General features: G+C 36.0%; 3 protein-coding genes across 3 annotated transcripts; 1 reads left to right on the top strand and 2 right to left on the bottom strand.

Moving 5' to 3' along the window:
* Positions 1–816: 816 nt before the first annotated feature.
* Positions 817–5,327, bottom strand: LOC126617968 (KH domain-containing protein At3g08620-like). Its single transcript, XM_050286054.1, has 7 exons — positions 4,804–5,327; positions 4,571–4,659; positions 3,323–3,474; positions 2,223–2,339; positions 2,014–2,130; positions 1,715–1,858; positions 817–1,350 (listed from the first exon to the last, which is right to left on the bottom strand). The coding sequence occupies exons 1-7, from the start codon at positions 4,881–4,883 to the stop codon at positions 1,204–1,206; spliced, it is 846 nt and encodes a 281-aa protein (XP_050142011.1). The 5' UTR covers positions 4,884–5,327; the 3' UTR covers positions 817–1,203.
* Positions 5,328–11,826: 6,499 nt separating this feature from the next.
* Positions 11,827–14,035, top strand: LOC126620073 (uncharacterized). Its single transcript, XM_050288543.1, has 3 exons — positions 11,827–12,016; positions 12,159–12,264; positions 13,801–14,035. The coding sequence occupies exons 1-3, from the start codon at positions 11,920–11,922 to the stop codon at positions 13,832–13,834; spliced, it is 237 nt and encodes a 78-aa protein (XP_050144500.1). The 5' UTR covers positions 11,827–11,919; the 3' UTR covers positions 13,835–14,035.
* A 2,140-nt stretch (positions 14,036–16,175) lies between these two features.
* Positions 16,176–18,738, bottom strand: LOC126620127 (uncharacterized). Its single transcript, XM_050288608.1, has 2 exons — positions 18,083–18,738; positions 16,176–17,984 (listed from the first exon to the last, which is right to left on the bottom strand). The coding sequence occupies exon 2, from the start codon at positions 17,446–17,448 to the stop codon at positions 16,504–16,506; it is 945 nt and encodes a 314-aa protein (XP_050144565.1). The 5' UTR covers positions 17,449–17,984; positions 18,083–18,738; the 3' UTR covers positions 16,176–16,503.
* Positions 18,739–19,601: the final 863 nt, after the last annotated feature.

A 19,601-nucleotide genomic window follows, 5' to 3' on the forward strand; every position in this document is an offset into this window, starting at 1 on the left:
ACTATTTTTGATGAGCTTTTTTTTTGTCACAACAATTTTTGATGAGTTGAGGGACCTCAATTGTAGCAATCATCATTCTAACATAACTTATTTTAACAAAATTCTAACGAAGTTGACGAAAATGATAGCTATACATTTTGAAGAGTTAAGGCAGCAATGGTAGTGGATTTTTAATTGAATGACCATTACTCCAATTTAATTAAAGTTAAACCATTGCTACAATTTACTCTTTTGATAAAAGAACCTCATAAAATAGTAATATGAAGAGTCTCTAAGAGATGCTCCAAGAACCATATTAGGCGGATCACAATCGATTACAAGACGTATTAATTTGCATCAATCAATAAGGAACAAGAAAATGTTGTACTTTTACAACGTTAACCATACGACGAACTGCAAACTCTTACGCCCTAGCTTCAAAGCGAATACGGTCGGATTTATGTAACTAGACAACAAAATAACAAATAGTATATAGAAAAATTGAACCAATAATCCTCCCACTTGGTCTACCATGTGGGTGGTTCTTTTGGGATCATTAAGCAAGTAGCATAGTTAGAATCCAGCAATGGCCCTACCAGAAACATACTAATCATACTAATCAAGTCATTAAGCACTTAATTAATCCGCTTTCGCTTGCTTTACGACAAAGCCAACCGTAGTCTTGTATCAATTCAACAACATATGCATTGTCTTCAAATGACACAATTTAAGTAATAAAGATCCACATTGTAAAGAATCCAAACACTCCTGTTTATATGCTTATGAAAACGGCATTCGACATACGCTACGAAAACTAAACTCGACGGACCCATCGTCTTAATTAAGCTCTAATGATTGAACAATTAATTAACATATATGTTCACACTTATCTCAGAAGTAACTAACACAAGAATAAATCCAATGAATGCATTAGGTTTACACAGAAAACTGACCTCACCAAACCTACTCAAGAGCCAACCATATAAATTCCATCCCTTTTCGGTTTTTTTTCTGAGATTTTTCTGTTTCGGGTCTTTGTCTGTCTGTTGTTCCAAAAAGAAAGATAAACAAAGCAAACAAAAACCAACAGAAAAGCTCACCAGCAAGAATTGTTAGACAATTTTCTTGTAGCCGTGCTGATGGAAATCTGTATTTCAAGGCCTTCTAGGCCATGGAGTTACTAAGGTGGAGTAGCAAACATTAGAACAGGAGTAATATGAGCAATCATCGACCGGTTTTTGCACGCTTCATTCCGCTTGAATTGAAAGGAGATACACTACCACTTGGTCCGGGACTCTCTTCTCTGAAGTTTGAGTTTAGCAAAGCCAACTCACGCAACTGCTGCCTCTTAATGAAATCTTGTGACTCATCCTGCAAGCGAAAGGTTTATATCGAGAAAGAAGGAAATAAAGAGCTAATGTCAAAATTAGGAAAAAGGTGTTTTGTAGTTAAAATAAATATAGAATTGTCAGTGTTAGCATCTATGAACAAGTTCCCGTGCAGTGAATGAGAGATTCCAGCTTCATTCAGCTACTTTTGTAGTATTCCGATCAAGCGGGAATATGACTCCCATGCATTAAAAGTAGGTGTTCTAATATTATCATATTTCCTCTCTAGATACAAGTACATTTGCATCGAAGAAAAAGTTACAGGGCAGAAATGTAAGGAGGATTAGCCATTCTTGATGTTTTACATAAATATCCAGCAAGATAACCAAAAGATTGGAGATAATTACCACAGGTTTGAGCAATTCTTCTATAATTTCTTGCGCCTGTCTCAGCCTTAAGTCAACCACACTGGCAGGTAAATCGGCTTCAATTAAGATGTGGAGTGGTTCATTCAGGTGCTCATAGCCTGGTCTTCCCCGGAGCTTCTCCTCCTTGATATCGAAAATTGAAATGATTAAGCTTGTAAACCAGAACCAATATCTTAAACATATAAACGATGGAAAATGTTCTACATTCCAAAGTCAGATCTGGTTGATGGCAATTCAATAGTATTTAGACTAGAAAAGAATGAACAAGTATGTTATACCTTGTCAGGATCCTTAATAGATCCTTTGCCCCTGATGTAAACACGACATCCTGTCGTAGCTTCAACTCGTTTCAGAGAATTACCTCTCGGTCCAAGAAGTCGCCCAACAAAATTGAACTGACATCCATTGTGCACCAAAATGTTCAGTTATTTATTACATGGCAACCAATCAAACCGACTCTAATGCTGACAGTATGCAAAAGACTTACATTGGGGTAAGTATCTACAGGGATTTCCAAACGTAAAATCCTCTTCACAGTGAAGGAACTAGGGCTCGCAGGCGCACCTTGCCAGTCCATCGTCATCCCATGCGGTCCACCTAATCTCTGTTATACAATAAAGGATCTTGCCATCTTAGATATTTAACAGGCGTAATACAAACCACAGGTAAAAGATAGGGATGGATGACTGAAAAGTAAAATGAGAAAAAGTATGAAACTCCGGCAGAATCAGAAATAGGAGTACATATATGTTTAAAAAGAAAACAGATACAAAGGATTATCGTTCACACTTCAGGTAATAACTAACTGCAACTTCTAGCTTCAAAACCAAAAGCATACTACAGGACATAAGCATAGTTTATCTTGCCCATATTGCCGGTCATAAAGTCACATCCCAAGACAATCATGTTGATTTCTTTATCTTTCTCACCTTACATGCATACTTCTTAGAAGCTTCAAACTCGATTGGTAGGTATGCAGAATCCGTGTTTTTTTATGAATTAATTTTAGGTGAAATGGACATTATACGAGTCCAAATGTTTATCAAAATAAGAAAAATCTGTAATTCCAACACTTTCAGTTCGCGTTCATGCTTAAGAACAGCTTTCTGAAATTTCACATAAAGAATTTGTATGGACTAGAACCCAATTTCACATTGAAGTTGGGGGCCAACTCAGCTCGTGATGAAAAATGGAGTTGGTACAAGATAACACAAAGCAGATGGGTCCCCAAGGAAATGCTTTAAAATGTGATGTTCTAACAATTCCCCGATCCATGAAGATTAACCATAAACAACAAAGACGCCATATCAGTTGAGGACCAATCTCTAAGGGATTCTTGCACAATAGATTGGCAGCATCATTTAATTGCTGTGGTCCCAACAATTTTTTGTATAACCTTTCAGTAATAAGCCCTCAGTGCAAGGAAAGTTCCCAAAGACACAATTAAATGAAGACATGAAAGACAGCATCACATGCGAGGTGGGTCGTTATGTACTGAATGAAGCATGAGGAAAGGGTATAAAATCACAGCAACCTGAGGGATATAAAAGACAGGATGTCTAAATAAAAGTAGAAATAAACAATCACCTCTTGAGGAAGTCCATTCCAGCCACCCATTCCTGTCCCGGTAACATTTGATATAAGGTTTGAAGAAGCCATTGGACTAGGGCTTCTATGTCGCATTCTGTCAAAGTCGCCAAAACCTTGGTTGGACATCATTCCAGAAACCCGTAAAATCTCTGCACACGAAGAAGAATGTCACATGAGAAACGGCCCACACTATTAGAAAGGACAATACTAGAGAGAATGTTGTTCCAAGGTCGAGAAATAAGAAACTAAAGTGAACTGAGCAAAAAGGCCATTTTATCCATCTTCAACAGAAAATGGGAAGAAACCGTGACAGCATAACCTGGACCTAGTCTTTGCAATGTAACGCACACCCACACCTTGATTGTGGATACCACACAAGACTAAGATGTGCAATCATGAATAATTCATCGGGATGACTACTTTCTTGCACTTGCAACTTCAGATATTCCAATCATCAACAAATTACCCAATTACCCAAGCAAAGAGTAAGTTATCACTGTAAATTGGAAATCTACTCATGAAACAAAGCCAATCCACCCCTAGCCAACTCTTCTTCTAAAATAGCCATCAAAATTAACATTCCTAACGCTTTTATAATCTGTATATCTCAAAATATATTACTTTTAAATTCCCCCTTCATTATTTGTTTTTTTACTAGTCACCAACATACACCGGCATTGGCAGTTCAAACGAATTGAAGTACACACACTTCAATGCACTCAAATACACAATTGGGCAATGCCTAAAGACCTTTAGATGGGTCCTCACCTTGTTATCATATGCTTGCTTGATGCAAGCACACTGATGAGTCCAGAAAATGGATGCACAATTTTAGAGTGGTTAGTAGTACTCTATCCAACTGTCATCAAATCATATGAATCATCGAAAATGACTCAATTATACGCAACCTTTCGAGCCTAATTTCAACACAAACTCTAACCTCCCCATTGGAAAACCACTAATAACACATGAGCCCACAATTAAGAGTTAGAATGAAAAGAAAACAAGGGCTGCAGACACAATTTCACAACGAAATGCAGAAACTAATGCAGGATCAGTTAAAAAACAGGTCTTTTCGACGGCGGAAACTAGCAGCCAAAAGTGTCATCCAGTAAAAAACAATCAGACCGATCTGTCCGGTAAAGCAAGCACATTTCACAGGGGGCAAAACCAAACCAAAAGGGCACAAACCCAATACGCCCCACAAAAATCTAGATCCAAAACACTAAGATTTGTAAGCAAAACCTTGATTCAAGAGGCGGCTGCATATCGGAAGAACTTGCATGAACGGTCCAAGCTTTTGATGCTCTGCCAACAACTCCGACAAGTACTGACTACAAAAACAAACAGATCAAAGCAAAACTTTCAAAAATCAAATTACAACAAACTTCATTGGCAAGACTAACTTTTTTCTTCCGGGAGTTGAATTTTTAAAGATTTAGAGAGGTGGGTTTTTCTAGAAGAAGGGAAGAACAAACCTGTCAACATCCGGGGTGCTTCTAATCTGAGGAGAAGCAGCTCTGGCAGGTGAGAAGTTGGGATTATACAAGCCTGACATGGCTTTTTCTCAAAGAAATTGAAAGAAATGGAAAAAGGGTTTTAGTTGGTGGTGCTGGTGTTGCAGAAGAAAAAGGAGAGACAAAGAGCCATCAACCTAAAGGAGGGTTTGTGATAGGAGAATAAAACGAAAAGGAAATTATATAAATAAATAAAAGGATGGAAAATAAAAAGAAAAGGGTCAGAGACAGCTCTCTCTCTCTCTCTGAATTTTGCAGAAAGGAAAGGAGAAAATCTTTAATTATTTTGTCTATGCAGAAAAAGGAAATTCAATTAAATAAAATGGAAAAAAAAAATAGAAAGATGAAGAGTTTTGGGGCAATGAGAAACTGATGAGTGAGTTCAAAAAAAAAAAAAAAATAGGGCTCTATATTTTGGTTTTTAAGGTGGTAAAGATTCACAGGTGACTTTTCATCTCACGGTGACCCATGATCTCAGAAAGACAGTTTAGAGAGAGAAAGACAGAGACTTGAGAGAGAGAGAGAGAGAGAGAGAGAGAGGCATTTTTTACTGCTGGTTGAAGTTTCTGTGGAAATTCCATGTTTATATGTAACGAGGAGGAAGACCAATGGAAACGAGGGACACGTGTCGGCCATGCAGAGAATCAAGCTGTGCAGAACTTCAACGGAGAGGTCCCAGGGAAGCAAATAGCCTCGATGGACAATGACAACCATGATGCTGCCAACGGAAGCATAGCTGGTTCAACTACGTCGTTTTGGTTTTTCTACACTTTACCATGTTTAGTGGGAGTGTTTGACTGCTTTTATGACTGATCTTACTGCTTCCTACTCTGTTTCAAACATCTCGCTTACGTGTATTTGGAACATTTGTCACGTGATTAACGATAGTAATCTTTTAAATACGCCGTAAAATCTCTTCAATTTTCAACTCTCTTAAGAAAAATATTTTCAATCAAAACAAATGACATTTCAAACAGATTTGACAAGAAAGGAAATAGAGAATTTTCGATAGATAGAGATAACACTGATTTACTCGGAGACCCTCCTACCCTTCTTGCCTTTCAAGTATTTAAAACGTGTTTGCCTTTTTGAAAAAATGGAGGCAATCATCATCCATACAAAGCCAATGTTTGTTTTCATTTTTGCCCCTTCATTTTTCCTGTTCAGGTTTCTTACCAAGTGAAATATTGATTCGTTTTCCTTCCTCATATGATACCTATTTAGCTTCTATAACTAAATTGTTATCTCAATTTTACGTTGTGAAATCAATCTCTTAATATCCTAAATCTCATTAAAGAGACATAAAAAATGAGTTTCGATGTATTTTCCCTTCGAGGAGATTTTAACAGTAAACGGTCGCACACATGTTAACAACTCCCAAAGCATTTCCTATAGAAAGAAATTTTATTAACAACATGCACGTGAATTGTCAAAAGAAAATCTCTCTTCATATGTGATTTCATCGAATCATTCAATTATTGATTACAAATTGTTGTTGATTAAAATAACAGCTTTTTACTAAACAACCACAATATTTTTCCCCACTCATGCATTTGTATAGCCTTCACCTCAACGCTCAAAATTTTCGGAAATTTTTTTTTTTGTAATACATCGATATTTTTACACCAAAGTGGAAGTTTGGCTAAATCACACAATAGGCAACCTAATTTTGTATAGAATTCTTCATCCACGTGATTCCCACCTAAGACTTCTCATGCATTATCCTTCTCGGAAAATGATTTATATACACTATTTTTTTCTCTTTTTACACACTCATATGTTTATTTCTACCATTCTATTTTCCTGTTATTCAATCAATCTAAAGGCTAAAATTAAACATAATGTACTTTAAAGAATAAAAGAGTGTATAAAAGTCATTTTCCTATTTTTTTAACTTGTTTTTCCTATTTTTTTATTTCTCACTCATCGGTCTCTACTCACATCATAAAACTTCTCGCTCCACCAAACATAGTCATTTTTAATTAACGATTAAAAAAATAGCATCGCCCTGTAGGCACTGTTGGTAGGATTAAAGTGGTAATTTATACTCTTAATTTTTAATTAGCGACCTAGAAAAAAAAATTATACAAACTTAATCTACGATCTCTTTTTTAGATGAAAAGAGTGTGAAAAGCAGTTTTAATATGTCCAACGGCCAAATTTATGCACAGTAATATTGCTACAACCGTATTTAACACTTTTGATGATTGGTGGGGAAGCAAAAAGGATATATAAAATGGAGGTGGAGGTGAGGGTTAAAAGTGATGGTGGTGGAGTGGTGGTACCTACAGCTACAGTCTGCAGAGGTTACTGCTAATATTGTTGTGGTGGTGGTTGTTGGACTTGTTGCAGGAAACATGCAGCTGTATTCAACAGCTTATTAGTGATATAATGGCGATTAGTATAAAGCTTAAACCCACCCCCCACTCACACATGCATGCTGGTTTGGTTTGACAGGACTTATACAACTTTCATATATATATATATATATATATAGGTATAGAAAGCCTTGAAGGAAAGGGATTTTTATTTTATTTTTTATAAAAATAAGGATTAGTTGTGGGGTTCACATCACATTTAATTTTAACGATCCGAATTGTCTATTTTTCAAGTTGTACCTCATAGATCATCCTTATAAAATATTAGTCAAATCGGAAATGTTTAAGACATCTAATTGGATTCAAATAAATGAACGAATACTTTGTTATATAAGAAATAATGAAATTTGATCTTGATAATTAAATAGGCAAATGGTTTCGGATTGAATTTTTGCAAGGATAATCATGAATAGAGATTTACAAAATAGACGGTTTATATCGTTAAAATTTGATGTGGAGTGAGCCCTACACCTAATTCCTATTTTATGAAGAAAAAAAATTAAAATTCTTTTGCATAAAGGACCTTATATGTATATGTGTGTGTATGTCCATGTATTTGGACTTTGGAAGTATCCAAATATTAAATAATCAATCTGGTTTTTATGATGATTTGATTAGTGTGTGGTGTCGTCACTTCTTCGTTTGACGTTTACCTTTCAATTATGTCACATAGAATTTTATTAGTTTTTGAAAAATAAAAACCGTTGGTACCCTGGTTCTTGATGGGACTCAATTTGTTGTTATTGAGCAGCAGTACTCTGGTGGTAGAAGTTGATTCAGATTCTCTTCCGTGTCATTAGGCTTGGCTCGTAGCTAGTTAGATTGAAGTAATTTGTATTTGATGCTCACTTATTTTCGTACAAGTAATGTCAACAATATTCTCATTTAGACATTCTCGGTTCTCATTCTCATCTTGTAAATAATTTTAGGTCACGTATTCTTGAAAGATTAATTCTAAGAAAATTAACCAAATTCAAAACTGTGTATTCATCGTGCGCAACAATGAAAAATATGAACAACTGAAAAGGTCAATAACACCTCCTCTTCACGTGTTAGGGTTTATATCCTCTTTCATATCCATGTTATTGTTAACCAAAATTTTCTCAAAGAAGAAAAGAAAAATGCAAAAGTATTTGTATAAATGTGAAGATTTTAAGGACCTATTTGATATCATATTTGAACATTTTTATCATTTCTTAAAAATAATTTTCTTTAAAACTCAAAAATTTGATTGGTTTGCGATTTAATATTTTTAAATCTTACGACTTAAACTAAACAAAAAGATCTAAAAAGAAGGGGTCGCGTGAGAGGGAGAAAGATGAGAGATGAGGAAAGAAAGCAAGAGATGATTGAAGGAAAGAGAAAGAATAGAGAGGATTAGGCGAGATAGAGAGGAAGATGAGTGAGAAAAAGAACCAAGATAATGAAGAGAGCGGATTAGAGGAGAGACGAATAAGGTAAAAAAAAAAGAGGAGAAAGAAAGAAGAAAAGAGAGAGACATAGATTTGGAGTGAGAGGGGAGGAGGAAGAGAAGAGAAAGAAGTAAGTTTAAGTTTAAAAACTCACTTTTTATGTTTTGAGATACTAGACTATATTTTTTAGTTAGTCTTAAGTTCAGTTTTTTTTAAATAATCATACAAAATAAGTTTTTAAGGTCTAAAACTTGAAAATTATTTTTAAGTTTAAAAAGTTAGATTCAAGTATAGTACCAAACATGTCATAAGCTACTGCCTTACTTTCCTGTTGGACAAGACATTGAATTTTTAGCAGGCACTGAACATTACAACCTGAGCTCGCTTTTGTGTTTGATTATTTTTAGCTCTACTTTTATAGGACCATGAACCCTAGATAGATATTGATCACTGTCTCTGCCACTAAGCCTAACATACAGAAGAATAATAATAATAATATGAAATTAAAAGGGGAAAAAATCGCAAATACGAATAAATATCTGTAAATATTGTCAAACTCACAGTGGTGCTCGAAAGCTCCATGAAAAATGATCATGATGCTGATGCAAGCCAAGATTTTGACCAGTCTTTTCATCCAACTCAACTCAAAAGGAAGAAGAAATGTATACCACTTGTTTTATACGGATGCAAAGACAACAGAATCTCCTAATATATATGCATCAGCATATATTACACATTGAGATTTGTTGGTATTAGATCATTAGTTTTAAGATTATTGACTGCACATCGAACTTTTCATTTACTTTGTGCATGTTGCAAACCAAATATGGTAAAAAGAATTTACAAAAGAAAGAAGACAAAAGGTTAAAAAAGGATTGCCTGCTTATGTCTTTCAGCATAAGGTTTAGGGTTTATCATTCTAAACAATCAAGTATTTTCAAGCATTATCATTTCTTAAGAACATTTCTTAAAAATAATTTTCTTTAAAACTCAAAAACTTGATTGGTTTGCGATTTAATATTTTTAAATCTTACGACTTAAACTAAACAAAAAAATCTAAAAAGAATGGGTCGCGTGAGAGGGAGAAATATGAGAGATGAGGAAAGAAAGCAAGATATGATTGAAGGAAAGAGAAAGAATAGAGAGGATTGGCGAGATAGAGAGGAAGATGAGTGAGAAAAAGAACCAAGATAATGAAGAGAGTGGATTAGAGGAGAGACGAATAAGGTAAAAAAAAAAAAGGAGAAAGAAAGAAGAAAAGAGAGAGACATAGATTTGGAGTGAGAGGGGAGGAGGAAGAGAAGAGAAAGAAGTGAGTTTAAGTTTAAAAACTCACTTTTTATGTTTTGAGAGGTTAGACTATATTTTTGAGTTAGTCTTGAGTTCAGTTTTTTAAAATAGTCCTACCAAACAAGTTTTTAAGGTCTAAAACTTGAAAATTATTTTAAGTTTAAAAAGTTAGATTCAAGTATAATACCAAACATGCCCTAAGCTACTGCCTTACTTTCATGCTGGACAAGACGTTGAATTTTTAGCAGGCACTAAACATTACAACCTGAGCTCGCTTTTGTGTTTGATTATTTTTAGCTCTGCTTTTATAGGATCATGAACCCTAGATAGATATTGATCATTGTCTCTGCCACTAAGCCTAACATACAGAAGAATAATAATAATAATAATATGAAATTAAAAGGGGAAAAAAATCGCAAATACGAATAAATATCTATAAATATTGTCAAACTCACAGTGGCGCTCGAAAGCTCCATGAAAAATGATTGTGATGCTGATGCAGGCCATGATTTTTACCAGTCTTTGCATCCAACTCAACTCAATGAAGTATGAACTCAACTCAAAAGGAAGAAGAAATGTCTACCACCTGTTTTATATGGATGCAAAGACAACAGAATCTCCTAATAAATATGCATCGGCGTATATTACACATTGAGGTTTGTTGGTATTAGATCATTAGTTTTAAGATTATTGACAGCACATCGAACTTTTCATTTACTTTGTGCATGTTGCAATCCAAATATGGTAAGAAGAATTTACAAAAGAAAGAAGATGAAAGGATAAAAAAGGATTGCCTTCTTATGTCTTTCAGCATATGGTTTAGGGTTTATCATTCTAAACAATCAATTATTTTCAAGCATTATCATAAAAGGAAAAAAGACAAGCTATGTACAAGAACTTATCGTTGTTACATCATTACGTTAGTAACGGACATGATTTCAGTAATTGTTGTCGTAACTCGTCCGTTTTATATTCAATCTCAACTCACTTACATATGAGTTGTGTGCGTCATCAGTTGTCTTATATTCGAGTTGTGCGCATCATACAACACACTATAAAACACAAGCACATATCAAACTATAAGACATGTTCACGCTTTGTCATAAACAACTAATTATGTTAGAAGACTTTTCCGAGTTTTGCATTACTCGTAATTAATATAGTTAACGTTTAATTATTACTTAGATGTAACTCTATTAACATAAACTATAATTCGTCAATTTTATACTTACACACGCTAACCAAATTTAGCTCGAAACTTGTAGAACCAAACTTACTTGTCACTTGAACAACTCACTTAAAATTGGGAAGATGAGAAGAAAACAGGATCCGACATCCGGAAAGTACAATCTGGCCCACTGGACCAACAAGCGTTTTCGAACTGGGCTCACTGGTAATTTTACACAACCACCCACCCACCGTCAAAATGTGTAGCAATTTAGCACCTATATAAAGTTTGGTTTTTTTTAGCCGAAATACTCTTTGAGATTGACATAACTCCTTACTTTACTTCCTGAAATTTGAAATAAATAGAATTGATCATGAGTTTGTCCACTATCAATTATTTTGATATTTTTTTTGTGAAAAATCTTCATTTAATATGTATAAAAGGACAAAAATACAATCAAGTTTTGTCAAATCATTTCGGTCTATTTTACTAAATGAGAGTACTTTTGTTATTTTGGCCCTTTATTTAAAGACCAAAATGATTGAAAGTGGGAAACTTAGGAACCAGTTATGTCGATTTCAAATATCACGGATTAAAGTAAATAATTATGTCAATCTCAAATACCATTTTAACCAAAAGTCATAAAGTTTTGATGGTTAATTGTAAAAAATACTTTATTCAGGTGGTAATTGCACAAAACGAAAACTTTCCGTGCTATTTTGACAAATAAAAATAAAAGGAGTCTCCGTCTCCGTCTCTCGCATATCGACTCTCGTTTCTGTTACAGACTGTGGAGGTAAAGCCGAGGAGAGAGAAAGATGTCGCTGGTATGGATGGAAGCACTACTTCCTCTCGGAATCATAGCCGGAATGCTCTGCGTCATGGGGAATGCTCAGTATTACATTCACAAAGCCGCCCACGGCCGGGTTCGTTCCTCTCTCAGATCCATTTCCACCTCCCTCTCTCTCTCTAGAAATTGTTTGAATTTGTGTGATTCTGATTTCGAAAGTTGAAATTTTTTATGCGATTGTGATTTGGGAAAGTTGAAATTTGTGATGTTTTGGGCAGCCGAAGCACATCGGGAACGACATGTGGGACGTGGCCATGGAGAGAAGGGACAAGAAGCTCGTAGAGCAGGCGTTTGCCCATATCCAGAAGTAGATTGCCTTTTCCGGTACTCATCTTTTTCAATTTTGGGTTTCGATTTGGGATCGTTTCTTTTGATTTAGGGTTTTTCATACTTCATTTCTGTCTTTGCTATAGTGGTTAGTGAGGTTAAAACTTAAATCCAATTACTACTTTGTGAGGGTAAATTATGTTTCTTTCTAGCTGAATGCTAATCTACAAATTAAGGTGACGTATCTGCATAGATGCAATTGTTTAAGACTGCATAGACGTAATGGTTTTAGGAAATCATAGGAAATTTTGGTATAAGGATGAGTCAAACTGGAAGTTATAGATGCAATGGTGCATATATTTGTGTTTCGACTAAAGAGGCTTCGAAGAACCTATGATGGGTAGGATTGTGTCATTTGGGATTGAGAAGTTGCGCTACTATATACATGATGCATCCTATCAAGTTGGGTAGATTCATAGGAATTTGACATTAGATGATGGGACTTATGCTTGCTGTTTTGAATTGCAATGGATTGTAAAAAGGTCAATTTGTGCGGGAATCTTGACCCCATCAACAGAGTTGCACGATACATAATGTGATGTTAGATATACATGTATTGTAGGTGATACAGATGGTGCATTTTCTTTGGTTGGATTTGGGGCCTTGTTAGAACTTAGAACCCCTTTTTGTTTCACCGTGTAAAAGAGGGTATTACCTGGCTAGGAAAAATATCCAGTGTTTTGGTGCACTGGCCTTGTGTCGTCCAAGCCAAGTCAGTCCAATCCAAGACAGTCCCTCGTAACAAACAAAGCCAGAATGTTTATATGGGGAATATGGGGAATATGGGGAAACTCGATAAGTGACTCTTAACTTTCTATCGTATTTGTCTGCTACTTATTGCAAAGACTGGCCTTGTTTTTTTATTTCCTGCATAGGAACACTAGTCTTTGATTTAGCTATCGGTTGCAGCATAACCTTTAATGATAATTTGGGGTTTTAAACTTTGCTTATAGGATTTGAAACTATGATCATAGGAGTTGATTGATATATGTTTTAAATACAGTGAATTTGAAAAAGTAATGCAATTAGGAAGCTTCAACGAGGGTTGCTTTTCAGGTTTTTGTATGCATCCCAGTCGATGTGAGAGCTGCAAGAATCATGATATAATTTTATTTTGGAAAGTTTCACATATTTTTACGTCCCACGAAATGCAAGTCTAACAGTATCAGATATTGTGTGAATAATGTTTAGTACTCCTCTAATTTATAGTTACTAGCTTGTGTATGGTCTTTAGAGGAACAAGCATTGTGATTTCACGATACAAGAGCCCAGCTTTAAAGAAACTAAGAGACGTTTAAAGGGATACATGCAATGCATATACCAATGTCCTCTCTTGAGGGATAGTTTCAACCTTTCAGGAACCCTTTTATTTAGAGGCTTTGGCAGCTTTCATGTGCTAGGACTTGAAACTTGAACTGAACGGGATCCTTTCGTGTTTAACTCCAGTGCCTCCATTACTCTGTGTAAGCATGTGTATGATTTACAATATCTCTCGACTATGAATCTTATGATACTGTGTGCTTCAAACTGCAGGAACCTTTGTGAATGGAATTTGGAGAAGCAATAAAGTCAAGACCCCATTCAGAAAGAGCCTAAGAGCAACTCCAATCACTAGTCTTTTCGTTGTATAAGAACTTGCATAAGCTGTCAGACTGGTTATGGGAAAACTTATGTACTCGAGTGATTTTATTTGTAATGTTAACCTTTGGATGTGATTCGGGTATGTCTTTCCCGTCACACAGTTAGTGCCAGCGATTTTTATCGTCCACACGAATTATTTGCAGTAGGTGAGACCGTATCTACTCCGTAGATATCTATACGATTATACAGTAGAAATACAATGATGCCGCCGAAGGTAGATTGTTCGTTCCTAATAATTACTCATGGAGAGTAGGAGCTGCTCTTGCATTCAGAGAACGCTCTCTGGTATCTTCCGTATTCTAATTTTCTCGGAACATGACTATCACAATTCACAATTCCATGTTAATAAAACACGTCATGAATCGCTCTTGGCTTAGTGTTTGTTTGGGGATTTGCTTCCGTAAGAAGCATTTCTGCGCATGATCACTTTTATCAAAAGTGCTTTCACTAGAAGCATGTCAAAAAGCTCTTCTATAATTTACAAGTACTTATAACTTTTTATGCCAGACGCAATCAAAATTTGTCGGAAAGCTTTTAGTACTTTTTTAAAATAATGTCAAATAGAAATATGGCCATTAACGAGGGTGCATTTTTTTCACTACTTTACTTATTACTTCTATTGAATTAGTTTAAATTATATAGATTTCAACATTTAAATGCATCTAACTGTAATAAATACGGTGTTATCATCAATGAGTGAGCAACTGATCATATAGTCATCCCTTACATGATATGAAACGAGGTGGAAGAAAATGATTGGTGCTACCTTGTCTTGGTGTTTGGAGCTTGATTCCTTGGCACTCACTCTTGCATTTGAGGTGTTGGTGTCGGTGTTGGGTGCCATTATTTTTTGTTTATTTCTCTTATTATTTATTTATTTCTTTTCAACTTTTTTCAATTGTTATTTTATTTTTAGGGAATTGTTATTAGCACTTTAAAAGTCTTATTCTACACTCATCATAACATAAGTGTATTTTTCTTTCTAATTATAAAAAGTATAGAGTACCAAATGAGATTTTTGGAATGCTAATAACAATTTCCTATTTTTATTGCTCTCTTATTATTTAAAAGAGCTGATGTGATGGAGACATCAGTCTTTCAAATTTAAGATTTTTGTTGTTGTGGGCTCATTCTTTTTTACCTTTTTTGTTGTATTTTCTTATGAGCTATGTTTGTATTTGGACTGCGTTTGAGCTTTCTATTTCATGTAATCGTTTTTTTTAATTAATAAAAGTTTCTAGTTGAAAAAAAAAAAAAATTCATCCATCATAGGATCTGAATTATGAAATGAGGAGGTGGAAGGAAAGGATTGGTGCTACTTGTTTTGGAGTTTGGAGCTTGCTTCCTTGACACCCACTCTTGCAATTTGAGCTGTTGGTGTTGGGTGCCATTATTCTTTGTTTACTGCTCTCTTATTGTTTATTGTTTTTTGAAACTTTTATTTAGTAAAACTTTTGTTAATTATTATTTTATTTTTATTAAAACCCTCATTTAAAACAAAAAGAGGAGCCAAAGAATATAGAATTCCAATTAATACACAAAACTTTGGACCTGAAATTCATATAAAAAATAAAGTAAACTGTATACTACATTATTTAATATTTCTCTGGGAAAATAAATAAATAAATAAATATAATAGTCTTTTATTTGTATGTTTATTGAAAATAATGGCAGGTGGAGGAGAGCAAAGACAAAGCTACAGCTGACAGCACTGAACAAAGAAAATGACAAAACTACAAAATTATTGGACGGTGCGTTTAGTCATTAGTCATGGCAGAAAATAAAGTAAGGATTCCGCAGCCATCTGCAATCTCATAGGATAATCAAAAGATATAATCTCACAGTAAAAAGGAGCAGAAAACGATTGATTGCAACTTACCCACATCCCAAACCGATAATGCAATGTCATTTTAAAGCGCAGAAACACATAATATGACGTTATTTATTTTATATGCAACTTGGTGTGCCGAGAGTGTAGGTAAGACGTACTATCGGAGGGGATTGCTGAACCGGTCACATCTAATGGTTAAAATGTTACATCCACATCAAATCCCTAATTGCCTGGAAAGTGGAAGCATCATCCAAAAGAATTTACTCAGATATCAGAAAAGCTACCGTAACTTTTGCTCCAAGTCAAATCCCAATTCACACAGCTCATAAACTAGTTACCCAAAACTTGCGAGACAGAATCAAGTTCTTACAAATTGCCAACATGTTGGAAGGAAGGAATGCTAGAAAGATGAGACAGTAGAGAAAACAAGAGGATGTGCAAATGAAACTTATGATTTCTTCTCAATGAAACAACTAAATTCATGACATATAGGAATCACTTTTCGGCTAAATTTCACGGTTTCACACCAACAATGAATCGTAGTAAACTATCAGTGAGTGACAACAGATTTACACAAAAAAATCCTGGATTACCCACAGTGACACAAAGAATCTACCAAAGAAGAGCAAAGCGTAGAGCGCAGATGAAGGAGGCACCACCATAAAAAGGTGTGACTGGACGAATTTCTGAATGCACGAATTGAACTTTAATTGTTGAATGGTGGTCGGAAAGAACTGGAAGCTTGTACAAAATGGTGGGAGGAATCAAGGAACGTATTCAGTCTCGATGGTTGGTTGCGTTCGCGTGAATGTTGCTGCAGGTGCCTTTGCATCTCCGACTGAGGTCATTTGCAAGGCTTCTCCTACATCTGCTGCCTTCTCCATCCGTTGTAAATTCTTCCTTTCCCTGTACTTTTTTGCCCATAGTACTAAGAACGACAACAATGCCAACAATGCTAATCCACCCACCACAGACCCAACAATTATCCACACTTTCGTATTACTCTTCTTCTTTCGTTTACCACTAGGCATTGGAGGGGTAGGACTTGGAGAGACTGGTGTTGGAGAAGGAGCAGTGGACTCGACCGCTATAGAGAAGTGCCCCTGTTGGACTGTTGAGCACATATTGCCTGATTCCACATTGCTGAAATTGACTGAACCGTCCAAATCAAACGAAACACACTTTGCCATTGTCCCTGCAGGGGCCGGTTTCACATCCTGGAATTCGATCATTATGGGATCACCAGATGCCCTGATATCCAATTCGGGCAGATTTTTCGCTGATAGGTTGCCAGCATCATAAGCAAGAAGACCGAGTACTGGAGCTAAGTAAGAGTAACCAGGTAACGGGTAATACAACATTGACCAATTGCCCAAGTTTTGGTACACCAAAACAAGCCTCTCCACATACGGACTCTCAGTGACACCCTCGGGGATCTCAAACTCTTTGTACATGTCAAAACCTTTTCTGTACAAGCTACCACTCCTGAGCCTCATTGCTGCAATCTGAATTCCAGTCAAATTTGAGGGAACACTACCATCAAATATAACACCAGTCTTGGGATGAACAAAAGCCCTGTAGGCATAATCTTGCAGAAGCGCATCAAGACCGCGTGCTGAGCCTCTTGAGGATTGTGCAGACACATCAGGCAGCCGGGAGAAACATATCACAAAAAACAGCATCAAGAGACTTCGGCAAAGAAGCCCCATCAATGCTTCGAAACTTTAAAAATCAGCACAGTGCCACTCAAATCCAATTTGGTAGAAACCCAATTCCCGGATGACAATATGCACCCAGAAGACTTCCTATTTATAACACTTCGGATCCAAAGAACGATAACTGAGAATGTGCAAAAAATTCTGCAAATTCAAGCTTCAAAACCTCTGGTTTTCGACTTGTAAATCCATTATATCTCTCCAACTAATAGAAACACCGGATACTTGATAAAGGAAAGAATGATTTGTCAGGCTCAGATAATGTGTTTTTTATAAAGCGACTTTGAAGGTTTCAACCGTTGCAATTCTTCAGATTTTGCTTTTCCCTTTGGAATCCTTGTAAAAGAAGATCTCTCAGAGACTCAAAGGGCTTGGCCTTCGAATCTTTTCAGCTCGAAGAAATAAAAACCCCGATTCTTCGCAATAAACCCATTTAATAAGAACGAAATAAATAGAAATTGAAAGCGACCCGAGAATCTCTCCCCTCTTTCTTCTTCAAACGGTCAAATTTGAGCAGTGAGATTATCACACTATCGTAATTCAGACCAATAAAAGGAGAAAGAAAACAGTAGATTCAGTACAAAGATCAAGAACCCAGGTGGAGATTTTAACAGGGGCAGCTAAATACCTGATCTTTGCGGCGGAGCTTTTCTGGGTTTCAGCGCAAAGCCCTAAATCTTGACGTATTTGCGTCGGTTTGCGGCGGAGCTTTCTGGGTTTCTCGACAGCTGAGTGTAAAAAGAGCATGCACCTCAAAAACCCACGAGGAAATACAAATCCCTCAAAAGAATTCGCAACCAGAAGGCACGTGAGAACCCGACGCTCTTCAAGAATCTCGCCATTGAATTCTCTCGCCAAAAAAGATCACAGCAGTAAATGGCTTCCCAACAACCCCGAGACACAATTAGGTGGCGAAAGAATCAGAGCTTTAACGGGGTTCTGAAAACGCCTGCATTTTGACCAAATCCGACAGGAAAACACAGAGAAAGATTCGGCTGCGGTTTCACGACTGCAGAATCCGATTCGGGGATCGGAGAGAAGAAGGAAGGAAACCGATTCCCGGGTAATCAGTACATCTTGTTTCTTGAGCGGAAATTTTGGGATTAATGGTTGTGGAAGATAAGCTACGGCACCATTAATTTGCAGATTAAAATCCCGAAAATATAGAAGAAAATCTAATGGGGAAGAAATATACGAGATAAGCTGCTTGAGATTGGAGATGGCCAGCGAGGAGATGTACTGGTTGGGAGTGAAGCGAAACAAAAAGACAGAGAATGAGTGTGGGAAATTGGAAAAAAAAAGCAAGAAATTGATAGTTTTTTACTTATTTTTTTAATTAATTAATTTGTAATATGTATTATATATGCTAAGTATTTTTTATTGTCATTTACAGGTGTGTTTTAACTTTTAACATTAAACCCCACCTAATCTTCTCCCTTTTGCTTCTTTCTTTTTTGGGTTGATACTATTAACCTTTTTGTTTCACTATTTGACAAAATGACTTTTACAAATTCACTTGTGTCACACCATAAAAAGAATTTTCCTACAATTGGGACACCGCTATGGCAGTACTTTCATCTAATAAGTACTGTCATGCGTGTTTAACTATTTTGCATAACATATTGTTTGTTCGATTAGACGTTTAGCATATGGGGTTTAGGGATACAATGAATAGATATCGGATAATATGCTTGAGTTTATTTCTTTATAATATATCAACATTATCGGCGCCACTCTCCTTCGTGCAAGTGTTATATGCGCCTGACAGAAAAAATAAATAAATAAATCGTGACTGACATTAGTTTGCCGCTGGCACAAGGCCGGACCTAAGATGCACGAACTTTTGGGTAGGCATTGGTTGGTCCACCACTTACCCTTGCTTTGTTGGACTGGTGGAGATGATTTTAGAGCCATAGGGCATTATTGTTGCCTTTGCTCTTACTTTTCACCACTTAGTAGACTTGTTCTTATAACATGTAAATATATAATACGACTTGACGGTGCGACTGTTACGCTCAAAATTTCGCCTTATTGACCGACATGGTCTTACATTTCTTAGCGTGTCAATCTGTCTATTTGTTGCTTTGTTTGTGATTGCCTAGTGCTGAGGCACGTAGTGCATTAGAAAACAACAATATGAACCCACA

This window comes from Malus sylvestris, chromosome 4, assembly GCF_916048215.2.
Source record: "Malus sylvestris chromosome 4, drMalSylv7.2, whole genome shotgun sequence".
NCBI lineage: Eukaryota > Viridiplantae > Streptophyta > Magnoliopsida > Rosales > Rosaceae > Malus > Malus sylvestris.